This window comes from Lemur catta, chromosome X, assembly GCF_020740605.2.
Source record: "Lemur catta isolate mLemCat1 chromosome X, mLemCat1.pri, whole genome shotgun sequence".
Taxonomy (NCBI): domain Eukaryota; kingdom Metazoa; phylum Chordata; class Mammalia; order Primates; family Lemuridae; genus Lemur; species Lemur catta.
In genome coordinates this window covers 10,877,028-10,901,466 of record NC_059155.1, presented here as the reverse complement: position 1 = coordinate 10,901,466, position 24,439 = coordinate 10,877,028, and the positions used below count along the sequence as shown (strand labels likewise).

Genomic DNA, 24,439 nt, shown 5'->3' with positions numbered 1-24,439 from the left:
GCCTCTACTAGGGTACTGCCCAGCAGACCTGTGGCAGCAGGGCCACTGCCTTCCAGACCCCAGAATTACAGAGCCACCAGCAGTGTGCAATCTCAGCCTGGAGAAGCTGCAGGCATTGGACTCTCACCTGTGAGAGCAGCTATGTGGGCTGCACACAGCGAAGCCATCGGGACTGGGCTGCTCAAGGCCTTGGGAGCTCACTCCTTACACCCATATGCCCAGGATGTGCAACATGGCGTCAAAGGAGATTATTTTGGAGCTTTAAGATTTAATGTCTGCCCTGCTCAGTTTCATACTTGCATGGGGTCTGTTACCCCTTTCTTTTGGCCAATTTCTCCCTTTTGGAATGGAAGTGTTTACCCAATGCCTGAAGTACCACTGTATCTTTGAAGTAAATGACTTGTTTTTGATTTATAGGCTCACAGTAGTAAGGAACTTGCCTTGAGTCTCTGATGAGACTTTGGACTTTTGAGTTAATGCTGGAACAAGTATTGGAAAGGGATGACTGTATTTTGCATGTGAGAAAGACATGACATTGGGGGGCCAGGGGAGGAATGCTATGGTTTGGGGTCATGGGGGCAGATCCCTCATGAATGGCTTAGTGCCATTCTCACAGGAATGCGTTCTCATTCCTAGTTCTTGAGAGAACTGGTTGTTGAAAAGAACCTGGCACCACCTCCTCCTCTTCCCCTCTCTCTCTAACTCCTTTCTTGCCATGTCATCTGCATGCAGGGTCCCCTTTACCTTCTGCCATAAGTGGTAGTGGCACGAGGCCCTCACCAGAAGCCAAACAGATGGCCAGCGCAATGCTTCTTGTATAGTGTGCAAAACCATGAGCCAAATAAAACTCTTTTCTTTACAAATTACCCAGCCTTAGGTATTCCTTTATAGCAACACAAAGGGACAAGACACCTACTAACTAGCCATTAGTTAAAATCTAGTCTGTTGCAGAATAGGCATTAGTACAGATTAGCTGTTGATTAAAGAACTGGTTCCTAACGTTCTGTATTATTACAAATCATCTTTTGGGGTAAGCGGTTGGTGGCAGGGAAGGTGACCAAAATCACCTTTTATTATTACAAGTTGTAAGCCAACAAATGAAAGAGGGGCCTACAGCCATGTATAGTACAGCAAGTTGACTTTCTTTCTTCTCTACACCCCCAGATACTTTTGCTGTAGTTTTTAAAGGCAATACTATACTAGGGAATGGGTCACAGGCTTGATATAGCACAAAAATTCTCCAGCAAATGGAGTCCTCAGGAAACAACATATGTAAGGTACTAGATAATTAAAAGCAACACTGTTCAAAAGGTCACAGATGAATAATTTGTAAATGACATGTCACACTCACAGGTAAACAATTCCTAGAACTGTTATATAAAACACCGGTCCTGGCTGGGCATGGTGGCTCGTGCCTATAATCTCGACACTTTGGGAGGCCGAGGTAAGAGGATTGCTTGAGGCCAGGAGTTTGAGACCAGCCTGGGCAACATGGCAAGACCCTGTCTCTACAAAAAAACAGAAAAATTAGCCAGGCATGGTGGCACACGCCTGTAGTCCCAGCTACTCAGGAGGTTGAAGCAAGAGGATTGCTTCAGCCTCAGAGGTCAAAGCTGCAGTAAGCTATGATGATGCCACTGTACTCCAGCCTGGGCAATAGAGCAAGACCTTGTCTCAGACAAAAACAACAACAAAAATAAATACCTAGTCCTGCCTGGACTATTCTGATTTCCACTAGTAGTTATGTTTAGCATATCATTAAGAACCCATGGGCTAGATCAGAAATTCTCCAATTTTTGGTCTCAGGACCCTTTTATACTTATAAAGTTATTGAGAACCCCAAAGAATTTGTGTTTATCTTGATTATTTCTATTGATATTTACCATATTAGAAATCAATACTGAGGAATTTCTAAAATATTTATTCATTTAAAATAATCATATATACATGTTAATATAATCAACATAAGTGTATTAAAAATAACTATATTTCCCCCAAAAAATGTAATAAGGAAGAGTGGTACTGACTGTCATTTGTGAAACCTCTTTAATGTCAGACTTAATAGAAGATAGCTGTATCTTCATAGCTGCTTCTGCATTAGACCTGTAGTGATATGTTGTTTTGTTTGAAGCGTATGTAGGAAATCTATACTCACAGAGATATGCAATTGGAAAATTGAGGGGTGTTTTAATAGCATTTTCAGATCATTTAGATATTCTTCTTTGATACTACACCAAAACTCAACAAGTGGTAGTTTCTTAAACATTATGTGTGAGGTAGAATTTGAAACCATATCAATAAACTCTTTCTACTTGGTTAAATTAAAATCCATTGGCCTATCCCCAATACTGAATGGGTCTTTTATTCATGCATGGTTTTGTAATATCATGCATTGGTCATTTGGAAAATATTCACTGAGTTATGCAGATCTTCCATATGGTGACTCATTTCAAGATTAAACAATAACGAAATCAGTTGTTAGTATCACCACTGATCTCATTAGAAAAGTCTAAGTATTGGGAAGTTATCAAGCTCATGTGGTGAATAAGTTTTTCAAAATTCTAATTTTTGCTTGAAAATTTAAAATTTATCATTGTCAACAAATAGAGTCATTTGTTTTCCTTAAAATGACGGGCTTACCTAGTTCATTTTTGAGAAAAAGTCTTCCAAATACTACCTAAGTCTGAATAACTGTTGGTTGTCAGTAGGTTTTAAAGTTAAAAGAAGTTGTTTGAAGAAAGTGGCTAGCTGAGCTCACAACACAGTCATACAAGTGTTTTTACTTCAGATAACTATCATACTTTAGAACGCTGCAGAAGTGCTTTATGTCTACTTCCCATTTCATCACACAGAAATATATACACACACACAGACACACACACAGACACACACACACAGACACACACACACACACACACTGTATAGAGTGGTACAGCGTAGATATTTAATAACACTAATTATTTTTGCTGATTCGTCAAGGACATTCTTAAGTGAAACTGGCATTTTCTTTTTCCTGTAAGTGCATGAAGGTAGAGAATACAATTAATAGTTTGGTGTCCCTGTCTTAATTTATGCTAAGGTGCCAGCAGTTTTACCCACCATTGCTTTTATATCATCTGTGTAAGTATCAATACAGTGAATAAGGCAAATAATGTCTAAGTATTATTATAAAAATAATTTTGACCTCACGGACCTCTGAAAGACTCTCTGGGACCAGCAGTCCCCAGATCCTATTTTGAGAACTATTGGGCTAGAAGATCATTGATCTTCAAACTTTAAAATGCATGAGAATTACCTGGGAAACTTGTTAAAACATTGAGCTTCCTGGGCCCCATTCTCTGATTCATTATGTCTGGGGTGGGGCTTGGGAATCTGCAGGTTTAACAAGTTCTGTGGGTTATTTTTGCTGCATGTGGTCTGTGGAACATACTTTGAAAAATACTGGGCTAGAGTTTGATTACAGTTTCACTGATGTTACGGTCAAAGAGTTCAAGATAGTATTCCAGTCACTCTGTCTAGATCAAGACCAATCCTTTACCATGCTTAGAAAAACTCTAACAGAATTATTTTGTTTTTTATCAGTATATAATATACTTCATGTAGAGAAGTTTGAAAATTAGCCACATCAGAAATAGTCCCATTCCTTTACTGTTATTATTAATATATATATATATCTCTAGTGTCACCATTATTTTCACCTAAATCACTATTAACAACCTAACTGGTCTCCAAGCCACCAGTCCTAGCCCTCAAATTCATTCTCCTCATGACTACCAGAAAAATTTTTCTGAAAGGGAAATATTCTTTTGATAAAGGCCCTTAAAGAGCTCCATTTCACCTACAGAATAAAGTCCAATCTTTTTTTATAAGATCCTGACCCATCTGGGTTACATGTCTCACTTTTACACTATCTAGTGCAGACTTCCTATAAGCCATCTGGTTTACTTATCCTTCACTAAACTACGGACTTCTTCAAGTTAGGAACTGGGTCTTTCATCACTGTATCTATAGCATCTAGCAGAGTGTCTGGCATATAACACATGTCAAATAAATTTTTGGTGAATGTGATTTTAAATATGCTATATTTAGTAATAATTTAAATCTTGACTCAATCTGAAAACAAATTCACCTTTTAAAGATAATTGTGGGCTGGTCCAAAGGTAATGAACTCCTTGTTCTACTACTTTGCTCCCTTCTCACTACTGTACTTGACTAGTCTAAAAAAATAAAGATAATTGTTGTGAACAGAGTCTAAGGTGCACCTCCTCTCTATATACAAAGATGGCATATCCAGATAGGATATGTCTGCCTACAGCAGGGTCATATCAAATAAATATACAAATAAAAAGTTAAACACTAATCCTACTATACAGACCTTGGGTTTAGTGTGATGCTTACTGCCATAGTGCAGACTCTGTTGAAATGACCATACTGCCAGAGCTGCACTAATGGTGGCAATAATCTCTCTCCAACCTTGGACTTGGCTACACCTCAGTTTCAGGCTTACATTCAGATGTTAGGACAGATGATGCCATTTTAGCCTAAGGCTCAAGTTAAAACACACTCATCCTGGTTCACTAGGAGAATGATGGTTAGGGCACTTATAAGGAGGTTCAGAGGGCATAAAAGAGAAGCGTTGAAGCAGCTGAACAGGTTGAGTCTCTACACAACCTTAAATTTGTGCTGATACTGAGGAAAAGAAAATAATAAGATATGTTTTTGCAAGGCCATGCAGGAGTTATAGTATATATGTTATTAGTAAATAGGATATTCTGTAATTATATAATCAATTTTATTCTAATGTTTTCTATTGTCATAGTTTTTGTTTTGTGGTGGTAAGGTTTCTAGAAACCAAATTCAACATTTGCTGCTGCTGTTTATTAATGCTTTCTGAAAGAACACTAGTCAGTAAACTCTATAGCATCGATGTATTCAGTCCCTTGAGATAATAAATCGCACAATATCCAGAGCTGTTCAGAATCTGATAAGAATATTTGATGGTAGAGGCCGGGCGTGGTGGCTCACGCCTGTAATCCTAGCACTATGGGAGGCCAAGGTGGGCGGATCACTCGAGCTCAGGAGTTCAAGACCAGCCTGAGCAAGAGCGAGACCCCGTCTCTACTAAAAATAGAAACAAATTATCTGGCCAACTAAAAATATATATAGAAAAAAAATTAGCCGGGCATGGTGGCGCATGCCTGTAGTCCCAGCTACTCGGGAGGCTGAGGCAGGAGGATCGCTTGAGCCCAGGAATTTGAGGTTGCTGTGAGCTAGGCTGACGCCACGGCACTCACTCTAGCCCGGGCAACAGAGCGAGCCTCTCCCCCCCCCAAAAAAAAAGAATATTTGATGGTAGAAGGTGAAGCAACTATAACTAATAAGATATATGCAACAGGTTAAAAATAATTAGATTATTTGTTGAGCAGTAAAAAAATGGTAAATGGTTAGGAGACTTTGGGTTTCTAGGAAAGAAAACTTAATACAAATGAACATTAGAAATTACGGTGATCCTTTTGTACTAGTATTTGTTGGTTCTGATTTGCTATCATGTGAAGCCTTGCAAAGGAGAATTCCACGAATAAATTATTGCTATATCCATGGGCAAACACATGGGTACACAACTAGGCCATAGCCTAGACTTACAATGAAACCTGGACATGGCCTCCATCTCTTGACACTTTACTCTCAACCTTTCACACCAGGTGGAACTAGTATAAGAATATGTAGAAGATATATGCACTCTGTACCCTAAATGTTACCAAACTGTAGACAGTGCCATTTTCATATAGATCTGAAAGTCCTACCTAAATTGATATTTGCGAGGTTTTATTTATTATTTTTTAAATTTAATTTAATTTAAAAAAATTTTTAGAAACAGGGTCATGCTCTGTTGCCCAGCCTAGAGTGAAGTGGCCCAATCATAGCTGAATTGATATTTGAGTGCCAGACTAAAACATCATTATTAGCCAAAATAAGTGCAATAAAGGCTAAAAATGTGAGCTCCTTGGAAAAAAAGGACCACGTCATTATTTATCCTTACTTATTGCCTGTTCACTCCTCTCCTCCTACCACAACATCTAGCAAAATGCTGGTCATCAAGGGGTGTTCAAACTTTTATTGAAATCGAAACCTCTTTTTCCATGCATTCTCTTCAGGTATAGTTTGTAGTGGGGGGATTAGGTTGAATATTGCATTTATCATTAAAGTTAGGAAGAATATTATGTTGAGAGAGAAGGTATTCATTTTGACCTGGCCACAAAACCAAAGGGTGCAAAAGCTCCAGTAGTCCAATTAGTTAGCATTCCATTAGGCACCCAAATTAGAGAAAATAATTTGGTATGCCTCTGCATAACTTTTGGTATCATATAGGTACCAAAAAATTCATAAGAACATTCTAGTCTCTAAGTATATTAAATTTTCTCCTGTATGAAGTATTACAAAAGCTAGCTTCTGCACTAAGGCCCACACACTAATTATAAAAAACACAGACCTGTTTCACTTATGTCTTTATCCTTTCACAATAAATTGTTTCTGAAAGTCAATAATGAGAATAAACCTAGTCTATAGAACTACACTTTGAAGCCACATTAACCTGATATAAAAGGTACCGTATTAGTACACACACAAAAACTAAATGTTTGTCATCGCAGTTGAAAACATTTTGTTTTTATCATAGCAAGGTAAGTTTATTGGTTTAGTCACTCCCTGACATTGACAAAACTTTGATTCAGTTAAAATATGAGGCCAGCCTAAAGACAGATGGGGGGAGGCGGAGGGAGAGAGAGAGAGAGAAAAGAGAAAGGAGGGAGAAGTTGTCAAATGCAACACAATCAGTGTTTTCCAGATGATATTTCAGATGTTAAGTATTTGGAGAGAAAAAGGCTTCTACAGATAAATAAATTCAGAAAATAATGCATTGAACAAAGTTAAACAGGGTTTCTTTAGCATATTAGAGGTTCTGAGAAGCTCGGCAGTGATACACATGGCTAGTCTCCAAGACTGGGCTATAGATGAGGGTGAGGTGGTGATTAAGCCATCCTTTAATGAACCAGGATGTGCACTAAGCACTTTACATGTATTATTTAGTTTATCCCTCACAATAACCGTATGAAGTAGAGACAATTATCATTCCCCACTTTACAGGCAAAGAAACTGAATCTTAGATTAATTTGGCTGAGGTCACAAAGATATTACATGAGAGAGTTGAGATTCATATCAAAATCCATCTGATTCCTAAGTCCTTTCTCTTTACCACTGTGCCAGCAAAAGGACCATAGCCATTTCCATTGTTAGAGCTTAATACCTTGATTTTAAGTGTTTACTGTTGTTTGAAATGGAAATACACAGGGGAGAAGGAAGACAAGATAGTTGTTTCAGTTTCTTGATTATGTGATTTCTCCCTGCATTTCTCAGAACTGCCCAGAAAAATAGCAATATGGATGTCAGTTTTTTTCTTCTTTATATATGAAACAATTATATATTTCAAAATGTGGTAGTAAACAGCTATAATAACCAAAGGAAAAGCATTATGTTTAGTAGTAATAAAATTGTTATCAAAAGTTTAAAGAGAACTAACATTTACTAAGTACTCACCACACGCCAAACATTTTATTTACAACATCACAGAAAGTAGGCATTATTATCCCCCTTTTTATGAACAAGATAAATGAGGTCCAGGCTCACATATTTATTAATTGGTAAAGCTGGAACAGGTGACTCAAGGATACCTGTTCTTCCATTGCAATATGCTGTCTCCCAGGTTCAAATGGAACACATTCACCTTGGGTATAACAGATTGAAATATAAATAGAGCGATCATGTAGCTTTCCTTACCATCAAAGGATAATTTGTTGGCCTTTAATTACATTACTCAAGGTAAGTCAATTCTTTTGTCTTGTTAGCCAGTTCAACCAAAAGGCATTAGTCAGACAGGAGCAGCAAAATGGGTGGGGATTGGGAGTTGGGTCAAGGGAGGGGACTGGTGATTTTATACTGGCGAGTTTCAGTCTCTCTTACACATCCTACCCTCCTGCCAAAATTAAATGGTGGTGGTGAAAAAGAAGAATTTGACTGAAACACCCCTACAACTGTGTTCAATATATAATAGGTTGTTCATGGTTCTATGAATGAAAACCTCACTCAATATAATAACAATTTTCTAGCCTTCATCCAAGCGACTGTTGAAATTCTCTAAAATAAGAAAAGATGTACAGTCATCCGTCTATATCTGTGGGTTCTGCATTCATGGATTCAACCAATTGAGGATCAAAAGTATTTGGAAAAAAAATGTCCCACTGAACATGTACATGAATGTTGTTGTCATTATTCCCTAAACAATATAGTATAACAACTATTTATATAGCATTTATATTATATTAGGTATTATAAGTAATCTGGAGATGAGTTAAAGTTTAGGGAGGATGAGTATAGGTTATAGACAAATACTACAACATTTTATTATATGGGACTTGTGCATTCCTGGATTTTGGTATCTGCAGAAGGTCCTAGAACCAATCCCCCATGGATACCAAGGGCCAACTGTACTTGAAAATCTATTGATGGCTAACTAAGCCACAAGTTAAAGTTCAGGTATATTCTTAAGATTTTTAGGAATATTACAAATGCTATTAAAATAAGTCAACATCTTCTGAGATCATAAATTAGGAAAACAAAAATGCAAAGGCCTTAAGGTGAAACACATGGAAAAGGTGAGGAAGAAGAACCTTGGTCAACATGACAAAGTGAGTAAGTGGAGAAAACTCTCTAAACCGGCACAGTTGGGAAGAATATAATAAACTATGTTTTATGGGGCTATCATTATGAACAATAACCACAACAGAAACACTAATGGGTTATATTTCAAAAGTTCATGTGTAAGCCAGTTCTTTGGAACTAGAGACAAGACATTTTCCCATAGTAATGTTGCTAAATAGTGCTGGGTTTGCAAATGAGCCCTTTGATTATTCCATGTAAAAATGCTTTGAGGACTAAAAACTGAAAAGCAAATAGAAATTATTAATATCTAACCCATATTTGTAATAAAACTTTTCAGAAAACAATATCACTGTAATATATCTAAGGCAAAATAAAAAAAAAAGCACTTAAATTTATCTTGAATACCAGTACATGAGAAAATGCATATTTAATCAGGAGGATTACATGGTTGATGGGAGCTTTCTGTGGAAATTATGAAAGTTATAGATACATTTGAGGTCATTAGATATTGAGAGTACTGGTTTGTTATAATATTTAATTTCACTTCAAAGGAAGTGGAATCATATAGAAGGAAACACCAAATTTTTTAAAAGGAAGAAGGGGTCCAAGAGGGTGTGTGTGTGTGTGTGTGTGTGTGTGTGTGTGTGTGTGTGTGTGTGTAAGATTAATTCTACCAGAATTAATCAAGTTATGAAAGGCAGAGGAAAGGGGTAGAAAAGTAGGACACAAAATGCATACTAAGAAGAAAAGAAATGATACCAAAGCAATCCTGAAATTTAACAGTTTCTTGTATGAACCAACAACTGGTAAAATTTTATATAGCAAGGTATAATTTCAAGGGAAATGCTAATTTTAAAAACAAGTAATTCCATTTTTTTTTGAGACAGAGTGTCTGTCACTCTGGGTAGAGTGCAGTGGTGTCATCGTAGCTCACTGCAACTTCAAACACTTGGGCTCAAGTGATCCTCCTGCCTCAGCCTCCTGAGTCACTGAGACTACAGGTGCATGCACTACCACGCCCAGCTAAAGTTTTTTATTTCTAGTAGAGACAGAGGTCTCACTGTTGCTCAGGCTGGTCTCCAGCTCCTCAGCTCAAGAGATCCTCCCATCTCCCTAGCCTCCCAGAGTGCTAGGATTACAAGCATGAGCCACCGCACCCAGCCAAGTAACTCAATTTTAATGAGCTTGTATGTTCTGTATATTATTAATAAAGTATAAAATAAAAACATCATGATTGCCCTCTACCCTTGCTCTAACAAAATTTCCTTCTCTTTTCTAGAATGACAAAAGCTATCATCATCAGATGAACCCAGTGTCTCATGGGTGAAAATTACCAATATATTAAATTCTTCATAAAGCTATTAAACTTAGCACTAATCTTAAAAGCATTGAATAGAATAGATACTGAAGGGGGCTAATGAGGGCAAGCAGGCCTCTTCTGGGAAAGAACCAAAAATACAAAGAAAGGTGAGGTATGTGTCCTTCGATGTGGGGGAGAGGAGAAAAAATACAAATAGTGATGCAATGGGTAAAGAGAAGAGAAACATTCCATGCTAAAATAGGAAAAGTCAGTCCTCAAAGTTCTTTTAGTATTCAAGGCTCATTTTATATATGAAGAAACCAATTAGTGTTAACAATAAAGGATCACACTATCATATGGGTTAGATATATTCAAAAAGCCAAAGTAATTCTTAAATTCTTATAATAGTCTGTAAATCATTTCTATAATCATATATGCTTTGTTCTTGTAGCTAGTCACACTATTATGCTTTCTTTAGGATTCATCAACACTATTGGGAGTATTTTGGGTTTTTAAAAATAACTAATTTTTCTGATTCTAAATGTGAAACATATTCACCATAGGAACTTCAGTAAATACATAAAAATAATAACAAAGAGAACAATAATCACCCATAAATTCACCAACAATGTTGACTTTATGGTGTATTTTCTTTTTAAAAGCACTTTTAGTTGCAGGCAGCATTTAACTAAGCCACTTTAGCATTTTATCCAAAATGACAAGTTAATATCTAGAGAGAAACATACACCTACACCAAACAAGTGAGTTCCAGTACCATCTTCTTTCAAAAAAGGTCAAAATGAATAGGGTTAACTTGAAATCACGGATTTGTACCTAACTTGGTCATTCAAGTATTACAACCAAGTAATTCACAACTAGATTCTGAATTTAACAACCTCCATCAACCAGTTTCTCACAGCTCAGCATAAATCACCAAACTTTCCTTTCGAAAGAAATCAATATTGTACTAAGCCTATAGGTAAATTCAAGCAGTGACTACTTACCATGACGTATAGAAGGACATACAGACGAAAAAGACAGAACAGGAAATGAAATAGTAACGAAGAGCCCTTGTGTTCCACTTTGAACATAGGGCTCCAAGGTAGGTATTACACAGCAAAGTGTGGCAACTGTGAACTGTATTAGTAACTGCATCAAAAGGTGCATGGTGGTGACTGGCTTGCTAATAACTGCCCAGAGTATGTAGCTGAGGATCACCCCTGTAACACAGATCCAGTGCAGTGAAAGAGTCTCTACAGGTGACTGGGCTACTATCACATGCTGCCAGAGGTCATTCCCTCAGGAGACAAAGTTGACAACTATGCTGTGTCAAAAATTCTTCATACTGAGATGTGAGGTGTTCTTCTGGAGTTGGGTTCTATTCTAGTTCTTGCACTGGGTGCTGGTTCACAGGTGTGTTCACTTTGTGAAAATCCACTGAGCTATAAAACAATGATTTATGTACCTTTTTTGGTATGTATGTGATACTTTAATAAAATTTATATACACAAAAAATTATTTATCCCCAGGAAATATTTATGGTGCCTTATCAAATACACTTTGGGGAAAACCTCAATAATAGTTTACAGCTCAGTAGCCATCATGATATAATAAAAGAAAAGCTATTTTACTCAATGAAGTGCTACTTAACCAAAAGCAACAGGGAAACCAAGTAAAAAATCTCAATTGTGAAAAAAGACATCACCTATAGGAATATTGTGGGAGAAAAGGAACTAAACACAAATGGTGATCAAATCCTTTAAAGGACCCAAGGCCACAGCAGGCAATGAATACAAGTTAGATCAGACCACTTTTATGGCTAGTAAGTATATTTTTACAATAAACCTTTGTGGAGCATGTCTTTGTTTTAAATGCCCCAATTCACACTCCTTCCCATCAACATTTTTGCACTTTCTTTCTGGTAGCTAACAGAAGAGAGGCTCAATCCCCAACCCCACCCCCAGTCAATGGCCATGACCTTCAACTATAAGAGAACCCTCTTATGTTTTTAATTACATGGGGAAACACAATAAAAAGCAGGATACAAAACTAGTATACAGAGTATATAATTATAATTCTTTAAATATATATGCAGAGCTAAAGAATAAAATGACAACACCTGAAAATGCTAAATGGTTATACCTACAGATTTCTATGTCTTCTTTTAATTTTTTTGTATTTTCTTAATACTACATTAATACTCATGAAAAATTAACCACTGTGATAAAAGGAACATACAAAGTTATGCCTATGCATGGAAAAGGAGAGAAGAAGGAATATTAACAGTGCTATCTCTGTGTTGTGGAATTATGGGTATTTTATTTTTAGTTTTACACTTTTCTGTATTTTCTAAGTTTTCCATAAGAAGCATAATTAATTTTTAATTTTTTTTGTAGAGATGGGGTCTTGCTATATTGCTCAGGCTGGTCTCAAATTCCTGGCCTCCCAAAATGCTGGGATTACAGGTGTGAGCCACCATGCCTGGCCCATAAATAATTTTATAATTGGAAAATAACTTAGAAAATGTCTTTGGTAGTCTCCTCTCTTTCCTCCATTTAAGACTGGGAACAGAGATTAAATGTATTCTGTATGTGATAACACATCTTCCAGAGACTAAGAAGAAAAAAAAGTTCTCTATGTGCTTAGAAAACAATTCACTGATTAAACTATAAAGACGTCCCTGGGTTATCTGTGGAGGATTGGTTTTAGGACTTCCCAAGGATACCAAAATCCACAAATGCTCAAGTCCCTTATATAAAAATGTTGCAGTATTTGCATATTACCTACCCACATTCTCCCCTATACTTTAAATCATCCCCAGATTACTTATAATACCTAATACAATGTAAATGCTAAGTAAATAGTTGTCATACTGTATTATTTAGGAAATAATGACAAGGAAAAAAGTCTATACATATTCAATAGACTTTTTTTTCCAAAACATTTCGATCCTTGGTTAGTTGAATCCACGGATGCAGACACAGATACAAAGGGCTGACTCTATTTCCCCCTTCTTTTTTTTTTGAGACAGGGTCTCACTCTATCATATTGGCTAGAATTCAGTGGCATCATCACAGCTCACTGCAACCTCAAATTCCTCGGCTCAAGCACTCCTTCTGCCTCAGCTTCCTGAGTAGCTTCGACTATGGGCATTTGCCACCACATCTGGCTAATTTTTCTATTTTTGGTAGAGATGGGGTCCCGCTCTTACTCAGGTTTCTCTGGAACTCCTGACCTCAAGCAATTCTCCCATGTCAGCCTCCCAGAGTGTTAGGATTACAGGCATGAGTCACTGTGCCCAGTCCTATTTCCCCTTTTTTAAAAAAGGGGGTTTTATTTTAGGTCATGAAATTTCACATTCATCAACATGTTCAATGGAAGCATTTTAATTGGAGACACAAATTGAATGCTGGTATAAATATTTTTTAAAACATAGAAAAATAGCACAGGGAGAACTCAATATAAAAATTCTAAAAACTCATTTGTCACTATTTCCTTGCTGCCTAGGTCATTTTGCCATTAACAATCCATAAAACCGGCCCATAATGGTGGTCACCATAGAAATCAGAGAAGCTGTAATCTTGAAGAATTTGTACGTTCTTATTCCTACATGCTCTTTTCCTGACTCTACATTGCTTAAGAGGGCAGGGACTTTACCTTAATTATTTTGTATACTCAGACAAGAAGCACAATACCTAGCAGACAGTAGACCTTTGATAAATGCTCAATGAACTGAATTCCAGTCCCCCTCCATTAGATACTTTTCCAGTAATCTTATGATTCTCTAGCAGTAGAGTTTTTGGGTGTTTAATGCAATTCAACAAGCATTTCTGGAGCACATATAGCACAAAGGTTCCTATAGGAAATACGAAGCTTAACAAAACATTAAAATGATTACAGTCCAGTAGGATGGTAAAATATGTAAACAAATAACTACCAGCAAAATGCAGAAAGAACTATAAGAGATGAAGTGCTATGGGAACAAAGAGAGATTACTGTACTGTGTTTTGAGTGTGGGCTGTGGTGAGAAGAGGAAAAGAAGGAATTAAGAAATGCTTCAAAGATGAGGCAGCATTTGTGTTGTATTTTGAAGGATGGTGAATTCTTGACCAGCAGAGCTAGGAAGAAAAGGGTGTGTAGGCAACAGCAGAAAAATAAGCAAAGGAATGTTTTTTTTTGTTTGTTTTGTTTTTTTTGAGACAGAGTCTCGCTCTGTTGCCCGGGGTGAGTACCATGGCGTCAGCCTAGCTCACAGCAACCTCAAACTCCTGGGCTCAAGCGATCCTCCTGCCTCAGCCTCCCGAGTAGCTGGGACTACAGGCATGCGCCACCATGCCTGGCTAATTTTTTCCATATATTTTTAGTTGTCTGGCTAATTTCTTTCTATTTTTAGTAGAGACAGGATCTCGCTCTTGCTCAGGCTGGTCTCGAACTCCTGAGCTCAAACGATCCACCCGCCTCGGCCTCCCAGAGTGCTAGGATTACAGGTGCGAGCCACCGCGCCTGGCCAGGCAAAGGAATGTTAATGGAAAAGATAAAGAATGTTTAGGGTTCAACATGAGAGAAGAGGGATATAAAGCTTTGAAAGTCACTTGGGGCCAGATTATTAAGAGTCTTGTTGTATGCCATGCTGAGATATGTAGTCTAAAATTTATAAATAATGGCATGTATGTGATCAGAGCAGTGTTCTGGTAGCAATAATGGAGGAAAAACTGCATACAGAGAGAAAACGACTGGAGGCAAGAAGACCAATCAGGAGGCTAAGTATTTTTTCCCATGAGAAGACACAGGAACTGAAAGTAAGATAATGAAAGCAAGGGAGAAGGGGACATATGTGATAATGTTTAAAGTAATAGAATCAACAGGATGTGGTAGCTATTTATTAGAAGGGGAGTGCTGAAGGTCTGGGATGCAAAGGAGAAGTGTTGAATGAATTAATAAAATAGAAATGAAACAAAACAGGCAAGAGAAGCAAGAGACTGTGAGAGTTCCAAAGGAGTGGTCAACAGTGTCAAATACAGTAGTACAGAGATATCTAGAAGGAGACATTTGAAAGTAGATTTGGGAATGGTATTTTACATTGGTAAATCATCGTCAGCCTATCTCTTCTCATCCTCTTTTGAACCTCTTTACTGAAAAGGTTTTTTTTTTCAAAGTCAACATCCTACAGAAAAAATAAAATAAAAACTAAATGTAGAAGGGGTGAAAATAATTGGGTGGTGGAAAATCAGTATAAAATATTATTCCAAAGCCCTTTGTAAATGAAAAGAAGATTGGTAGCAGGAGGGAGAAGCAGTTATTTGAAAAAAGAATGACAAACATAGGAAGGGCAAAAGATCTTTTCCTTGTAAAGAACTCAGTCTACCTACCCTATTCCTACAGGGACCAAATTGGGATTTCAGGTAACATGGACTTTGAAGTACTCTAGGCTGTTTGTTTCCAATTATATTCCATAAACACAGGATTCAATTTTCATTTTCTAAAATACATTTAACTATCTAAACTGTGATTTAAATAGTAGCCTTCCTATATGCCAGACATTGTGCTAGATGCTTTATCTGCATAATCTCATTTAATCCCAGCAACTTTAGGAGGCAAGTTTCTTATTATGTCCATCTTACATAGGAGAAAACTGAGACTTAGAGAAGTAAAATGACTGGGCTAAGATTTTAAAAATACTAAGTGACAGAGCCCAACCTCTTAATAAATCTGTTCTACTGTCTTCCAACAATATACACAAGCAACTGTTTTATATATCACACTATCCCATCGGAGACTTCCAAATCATTAATTTGAAGTGCTTGGTTCATTCACTTTTTTTTAAACAGCCCTCAGGGATAATGCTTCTCCTGCCATCCCTTTGCATATGTTTCAAGTTCTTGTGAATGTGTCACGGATTATGAAGGTTGTAGCACTGCATGGGTCTTTCAATACATTTATGCCTGCGCATGTTGACTCATGGAAAATTGTACAAGCAAGTACACACACCTCTTCAACCCGGGGGGCTGTGCTCAATTAGACAGCAGGCAAAGCTCAGGCCCATCTGTTTGGCGAAAGCAGAACAGTTAGTTGCGCAATAGTGAGAACATGCTTTACGTGTCTCATCGTGACAATCCTACATTTTAGATGGCTTTAGTGCTTACGCTAAGACTTGGCTGCTGCTTATCTGATTTTCATATTTAAGATAAGCAATCCGAATGGTAATTAAAGTTTAAAACCAAAATTTCCTCCTAATTTCCTTCCAGGTTTCTGGACCAATTTCACTGAAATATATCCAGAGCTAGCAAGGCAAACTGTTAATAAACATCTGTCCTTCGTAATTATTTAATCTGTGTGAATCAGTACTTTCTGAGTACTTTGCAACCAAAATAAACTACAAAAATAAACTGCACGAGTTGATGGTAGGCTACAACTACTTTTTGTGAAACTTTGGTATACATAGAAACAGTCACATTTTCCTAATTGATTGCTCTTATATAGCGGAGTTTCTCTCTACTAAACAGAAATTTTAAAGCAACTGTTCTAAACCAGTTAGTTCTATTACTTGAAACAAACGTTATCTTCATGGTCACAAGGATTGTGAAAGGTGAGTGTGGACACTCAGCACAAACTCTGACAAAGGACAAACAATTCAAGGGCAGGACCCTGAGAATGAGTGAGGAGAGATTGTGTAAACAAAGACGACAGCAATGGCTTTTCCACATTTGGTGGCCTCTGTGTAATTTATGACAATTTATAATGAGTTAATCGACACTTAAGCCTGTCCTACCTCTGCCACTATGATCCAAGATAAGTCTTTTCTGACCAGAGATTAAAATGAAGCACTAGGCTTACTCTCAGGAATGAGCAAAGCAAATACAGCACTTTGCAAACAAATATTCAATAACACACGTGGATGAAATGCAAAGTGGTTTCTCCCCTATGTTGAAAAGTAGTTTCTCCAGGAGTTTAACGGAAAAATATGATTCCATACCTCAAGTAGTTTGCTAGCTTTTCTGGCTAGTTAGTGTAATGGCAAACTTGACTATAGCCATTATCTTGGATAATACTAAGTTTTTAAAATATCAAAATGCTTTTCTGACTGTATTATAATTAAGTGATCAATATTTAGGGTTTTATTCCTATATGGTATCCTGAAATGCAACAGCCATAAATAGATTCCCAGTGTCTTCATGTCTTCAAATCAACAGTTGCATAATCATACATTTGTACATTAATTTTTTTGCACCTTGTTAGCATAGGTTATTATTATATCATTCACTGTTTATTATCTGCTAGGTAGTTTACATATATTATCCTTAGTAATCACAGCAATGTAAATATTACCTCCATCTTACAGATGGGGAGTCCAAGACTCAGTAAATTTAAATAATCTGACCAAGGACACAAAGCTATTATGTGGTATATCTAGAATCTGATTCTCAATCTTGACTACAATGCCTACACTTTTCCTAGTACACCATATTGCCTCTCAATAAAGTATAAGTGAGGTGCTTGTAGAGTGCTTGACACATAGTGGGAGCTCAACAAATGTTAATTTTATTGTCCCCTAAAACTATCAGATAAATATCTTTAACAGAAGTAAAATAAAAATGATCTAAATAGGAACTCTCTAATTAAAGAATATTCTATAATTACAAAATCATTTGTGCAAATGAATCTCTTTTGAAGGAGACAAAGGCAAACCCTTGCAATTAGATAGCCAACTGAAATGTAAAGACTTTAAAATTTGCTAAAGTCCTTATTCTTCATTTACTAGCTTTTAAAATGTAATTTCATCCATTCAACCTGAGAAAGGTGATTTAAAAAAAGTAATTTCATTCTAATCAATGCATTATCAACCAAGAGAAATACAGTTCCTCCTTTAATCAATATAAAATCTAAGAATCACAGCATTTTAGAGTTCATCTAGTTCACATTTCTCTCTGTACACTGTACTCCTGGCTTTCACCCCCTACTGCTATACTACCATTTGACACATGAATAACTTGTACAAGGTTACAAAGCTGGTAGAGGCAAAGAAGGGACTAAAGAACTCAAATCTCCTAAATTCCAGTTCAGTGCTCTTTCTATTATGCCCTCCAGCCTCTCAATACAAGTGCTCTATAGGCAGGACTAGTTACACTGTTTTAAGAAAAACAGAAAACCTCTAGTAGTCAAATAAGCAGATTCATCTCTCCAGTGACTCCTAGAATGCTAATCCTATCGGCTAACCTTTACTGAGAACAGATGATGTACTATATTGTGCCAAATTCTTTATGGTGTCATTTCATTTTATCCTCAAGGCAAACCTGTGGATAAGTTTTCTTATTATTCATTCCCATTTGACTGATGAGAAAACCCAGGCTCAAAGACTTCAAATAAGTTGCCCAAGGTCACAGGACTGGTAAGCAATGGAGCAGGAATTTGAATCAAGATCTGACTTGAGGCCCAGCTCTTAACAACTATGATATACTGCTATTACACGTGTCTCTACCTTTTTCTCCAATTTTTTTTCTTTGTCCTTGGAGGCCTAGGGTCACTATATACATAAGTTATGTATAGCTAATCACAAATAGGGAGGTTTCTGGACAGATCACTGAAGGGGGAAAAATAGTAACCCATACTAGCTCCACACATTTAAGAACAACCTGGACTATTTTTTTCCCAAAGTCCAGGCCTTTGCTATCTCATGCATAAACCTCTCCTTTCTCGATAACGTTAGTTACCTGTTTTGCAACTCAATAACCTAAATCAGATTTTTCAGAGGCAACACTGATACCAACAGTCACTTGGGACTTGAGACCACCAGGCAGAGAAGAATCCAAGAGCTAAGCAAAGTTTCCACCAAAATTGCAATGAGGTTAACAGGGCACAGTAACACAATCTAGTACCTGATACCTCGGGAACATGGAAAGAAAAACAGGGAGAGAGGAGAGGAAAATCTGCTGCTGGCCTGAGGTTGTTAAACAGCAGAGTAAGGAAGGGATTTCCAGGCGATCTTCTCCCCAGTCACATAAAAGCCAATGCCCACTACCACTTAATCCAAGGCGAGGCACCCTTGGCATCAGGAAAAGGGGACGCAAAGAGCCCAAACGGTCCTCGATTTGCCAGCCTCCGCTTGTCCCCCGTTTGTCTTACCCTTTTCCACCAGAGAGGCAAATTCTGAACGATTTTTTTCCGCCCAACCCCCACCACGTCTAGTGAATCTCGGGGAGGACCCTGCTCCACTCGGTGAGGGCAGAAATGACACTCGTTTTCTTTCAGGGTAAGGGGATAGGGGGAGGAGGGCACTGAGGAAAATAAGAGAAACTGGCCTCGGTAGAGGTTTGGAGGGGTGCAATTTAGTAGCTGCACTCACCCGGGTGAGACATGGGGATGACCTCATTGCGGGTCCCCGGGAAGTTGAAGATGACAGCTCCAGACGCCCCTCTCTCGTAAGCCAGATGGATCTTGTCCGCGAAGGTGCAGCCCCCCCCGCGCTGGATGAGGGCCAACCAAGAGACTTGCACGGTGCTTCCCCAAACCGTGGGCACCGTGAAATTCGTGTGCGGGTTGCAGGCGTTGAGTGCCCCGGGCCCGTCGGGCGGTACCAGGACCCCAGACACAGGCTCCAGTGGCGAGTCTTGGCCGTACACGCCCTCCTCGCTCAGCTCCCACACGGTGCGGTTCACTCCGGTGTGTGGGACCCGCCAGGACACGTTGAGGTACGCGGTCCACACCGCTTCGGCCCCCCGGGAGCCAGGGGCATGCAGACTCAGTGCCAGCAGGAAGCACCACGCCAGCAATCGGGAAGAGCCGCAGCCACCGCGGCAGGAGACCCCGGCCCCGGGCGGCGGCCCCATGGCGCGCGAGCTCCGCGGTTCCTTTGGCCCTTGGCACGCGCCCTGCTGGCGCTTGGCGGGACCCTGGCCTTGACCAGGTGCGCGCCAGGTGGGGAGGGAGCGGACCGAGAGCGGCGCGCCGCGAGCTAGGTCGGAGCCAGGAAGCACGTAGCGTCAGCGGAGAGAGGCTGCCGCAGACGCAGCCCCTGCGAGCTCCAGTCCTCTGCTCTACAGCTGCGTCCGCGTCGGGCTCTGGGGCTTTGGCATGAAGCTCCGCCCCGCTGGCTGGGGGTAGAGGTGGCTGGGAGGGAGGAAAGGACACTGCGGGATCCGCCTCTTAAAAGGGTAACCGGATAGGAAGCATTAGAGTAGGAGCTGAGGCTGGGTGGCCAGGTGTGTCGCGTCGTTTTATGAAAAAGGACGGGTGAGGAACTCTAGATCCGCCAATATAAAAGCTTTCTGGTAGGATTCCACTCCATGGTGAATTGCAAGCATACAACATTCCCTTCTCTAACATTTGCCGAAAGGGCGTTTCAGGCTTACGGTGCCAGACTGTGAAAGTACAGGACTTCCAAACAGCGCACATCCTAAGGGTCTGAATTGTAATCAAGAAAATTTGGGTAGCTGGGTGGAATGTGGGTAGAATCAGGCTGTTACTGATTCTCTGTAAGGAGGAAGGGCAGAAAAAGCGCGTTGTTACCCCCTTTTACTGGCTCCAAATGGCACCTTTCTCCTTTCCTGCACCTAACAAGCGTCAGACTTGTGTATTTCCTTCTCACCCTTACCCCAGGCTAAATATACTGCATCAGATGCCTCTTCTAAAAGTAATCTTAGTCCTCACAAAAAGATCACCGTTTTCACACACCTCAAAACCAAGCCTTTTTTCTTCACCTTCGGCAAACCAGGTTCACCCAAACGAATATTCCTGCGCCATGCGTCACCTTAACTACATAATCTTCCTCCATTTCCCACTAACTGAAAGGAGCCTGACCCACCTAGGCAACTCACTCATGGCACTATTGCATTGTGATTTATCCTTATTTAAGTAAACAATTTTTGTCTACCCTGTCAACTATTACATTTACTAAGTGCTCTATAAATATGCATTGAGTTAAGCTGAATTAATACACCTAGTGTCTGACAGTTATGAATAACTTTTGACCTTGGGAAATTTCTCTGTGCCTGAATTTCCTCATCATCCGTAAAAGGGGGATAATAATAGTGCGACTCCCTAGAGTTGTTCAGATGATTAAATGAGTTCATACATGTAAGGCACTTAGAACGATGCTTAGCAGAGTATAAAAATTATATGTTAAATACTATTATTAAACAGGTTCAGGGACACAGTAATTCTAAAATAGTCCGAAAGTTGTTACTTCGAGGTAATCAGAGAAAATGATGTTCAGGATATTGTCTTAGCCACTTTTTCAGTTTAAAGAAATAAATCTACTTTATCTAGTCCAGCATCACTCCTCTCAACTCCTGCCCCAACATTTACTTAATGTTATTCCCAAAGATCAACCATGGGACAATTCTGCATTTGATACGCTTATAGCTTGAGAGAAACCTAGAGGAAAATTAACATCATATACCAAACAGAACATAGAATATAAATACATGGGCAATTTTGTGAAATATGAACCCTAGGTATTAAAAGGGACTTTAGAAGTCAAGGTGGGGCATATGGAGCCAACAGCATAGTACCCTGAAATACTGATGACAATCTCTGAGATAAAAATTACCTAGGGGAAAAGAAATGGGTATGCCCAACCATCTCTAAGAATGGGTATAATTCCAATTCCAGGAATGGTCTGAATTTGCTGGTGAAGAACACTCAAAATTCAATCTATCAATGTTGCTTAAATGACAATCAACTATAACATACTTTGAAGAAACAATGTGTTCAAAAGAAAGGTATTTTATAAGTTATCTACAAAAATAAAATTCAGAGAGACATTTATTCATGTGTATTCATTATTTTCTTAAATATGTATTGCACATCTACTATATGCCATGGTCTAAGCATTGGGGTACAAAATCAAATACGACATCAACTCTCCTCTCACAAACTCATAAATTACCTTTGATGAGAAAGACAAGTAAAATGATAATTGCAGTATAGGGTGATATATGTATTTAGTGTAAGCACTATGATAGAGGTACGCACAGAGGGCAGTAGTGGATAATAGAGAACAGGCACCTATCCCAGACTGGGAAGTAAGGGAAAGCTTCCCAGAAGAGGTTACACCCATGCTTGAGTTTGAGAGGGTTAGCCATTCTAGGCAGAAAACGGCACGAGGAAAGTCACTGAGACATGAAACAGAAAATGTTGGGAAACTACCATTACTACAAGCCCTGTACGTGCAAAATGGTTGGAACTTAGAATACAAGGAGGATGGTAAGAGATAAAGTTGGAGAGGTACACAGGACCAGTTCTTGAGAGTCCTTTGGGTAAAGCTAGGGAGTTTGGACCTTATCCCAAAGCAATGAGTAATATCAGGGTTTAAGCAGGGAGTAATATAATCAGATCTGAAACTTAGAAATAAGTATGGTTTCTCTGTGGGTAATTTAGAGGGGACAAGAGTAGCAGCAGGGAACCTAGATAGAAGATTGGTGGCAGTGCTCCAGAGACGAAGGTGGCCTGGGCTAGATGGGTAACAGAGACGAGAGAAGTGGGCAGAATGGGAATGTATTTTGCAGGTAGAATCAACAAGATTTGATTTGGGGGATGAAAGAGAGGGAGGAGTTAGGAATTGTGCTGAGGTTTTTGGCTCAGAAGACTGGATGGCATTCCATCAGGGAATACAGAGGAGGGTTTTAAATGTGTAGAGTGGGTAGGAGGAGAGATGAGTTCACTTTAGATATATTGATTTTGAGGTTATGATGTAACCAGATAACACTGTGTTTTTGGATTTTCGGATTACTGAACACCCACTGAGTTCAAGCACTGGAGAGGCAGGGGTATATAGAGACAAAAGAAATAGTTCTTGCCCTCAATGAGCTTGCAGTCCAGTGGGACAGACAGAGAGGTAAACTGACAATAACAGTACTGGGTAATAAATGTTATGACTGACAAAAGCATAGGTGCTAGGGCAACACAGGTATGTCTGAGTCTTTAAGAACAAGTAGAGTTACCCAAGCAAAGAGAGTAAGTATATTCAGGCATAGGCAATAGTGTATTGTAAGAAAACACCAAAGAACAGTCAGCATTCAGTAGTTAGGTATGGCTGGGATGTAAGTTGCAAAGGGGGAGCCCAGGAAATGAAGCTAGTCAAGTAGGTTGTGCCAAAACATGAAGAGTTTGGAAAATTTGTATTTATTTATTTTTATTTATTTTTTATTTCAGACTTACGGGGGCACAAATGTTTTGGCTACATGAATTGCTTTTGTACAGTTTGAATCAAAGTTATAAGTGTGCCCATCACCAGATAGTGTGCATCGTACCTGTTAGGTGTGAATTTACCCATCCCCTCCTCCCCCCTCCCACCTGCTTGATTTCGGTTGAATTTCATTTCCATATGTGCACATGAGTGTTGACCAATTAGTTCCAATTTAATAGTGAGTACATGTGATGTTTGATTTTCCATTCTTGTGATACTTCACTTAGGAGAATGGTCTCCAGCTCCATCCAGGTTGTTACAAAGGGTATTAGTTCACCATTTTTTATGGCTGAGTAGTACTCCATGGTATACATATACCACATTTTATTAATCCATTCATGTATTGATAGGCACTTGGGTTGTTTCCACATCTTTGCAATTGTGAATTGTGCTGCTATTATTATAAACATTTGAGTACAGATATCTTTTTTATAGAATGTCTTTTTTTCCTTTGGGTAAATACCCAGTAGTGGGATTGCTGGATCACTTGTAGTGATTGTAGTGATTGCTGGAACTACTTGCAGTTCTTTGAGGTATCTCCATACTGCTTTCCATAGAGGTTGTACTAGTTTGCAGTCCCACCAACGGTGTATAAGTGTTTCTTTCTCTCTGCATCTGAGTTTGGAAAATTATGTTTAAGAGTGTGGACTCAATATCCATGCACACACATGTATGTGTGCACTGACTTACATAAAACAAATATGGGAAAATGATAATAATTGAGTCTATGTAGTAGTTATATGGGTGCTCATTATAATGTTTTTGCAACTTTTCTGCATATAGTATTTTTAACTTTTTATAATAATGAGTTTAAAATTATGAATTTATATTGAAATCAGTGGAGCAAATGATTCATATGATCAGATTCAGGCTTAAATAGATCGTCTGGATTGTATGAGGATGAGACTGGTGGCAGAGAGACTAGTGAGAAGACTAACATTTCCAAAACTGTTCTGAAAGTCTAGCCCAATTATGGGATGGAGTTATCAGACTATCATAGCTTGATAACATAAGCCATTAAAGTCATCCTGTGAACTACCCTTGCTCTGAGTCCACCCTCACCAAGCAACCTACTTATTATCATTTAGCTCCTCATGTAAATATGCCTACAGGGAGATAATGCACTGATCAGCAAACACTAGTATCTGGTCCACTTGGAAGTTATACTTCTCATTATAAATTAATCAGTTGGCATTCTGGCTTACATATTGGTCTCCTGTGAATTTGGTTAAATGTGAATC

General features: G+C 38.7%; 1 protein-coding gene across 2 annotated transcripts in view; it reads right to left on the bottom strand.

Moving 5' to 3' along the window:
* Positions 1-24,439, bottom strand: part of RNF128 (ring finger protein 128) — an 88,364-nt gene that overhangs the window by 33,613 nt on the left and 30,312 nt on the right. The window contains exon 1 of one of the 2 annotated variants that reach the window (XM_045537900.1): positions 19,356-20,090. The exons of the other annotated variant lie outside the window; for it this stretch is intronic. Coding sequence (XP_045393856.1) covers positions 19,356-19,839 — 484 coding nt within the window. The 5' untranslated portion in view covers positions 19,840-20,090. Of the gene's footprint in view, positions 1-19,355; positions 20,091-24,439 lie in introns of those variants that run through there. 2 annotated transcript variants of the gene reach the window in all.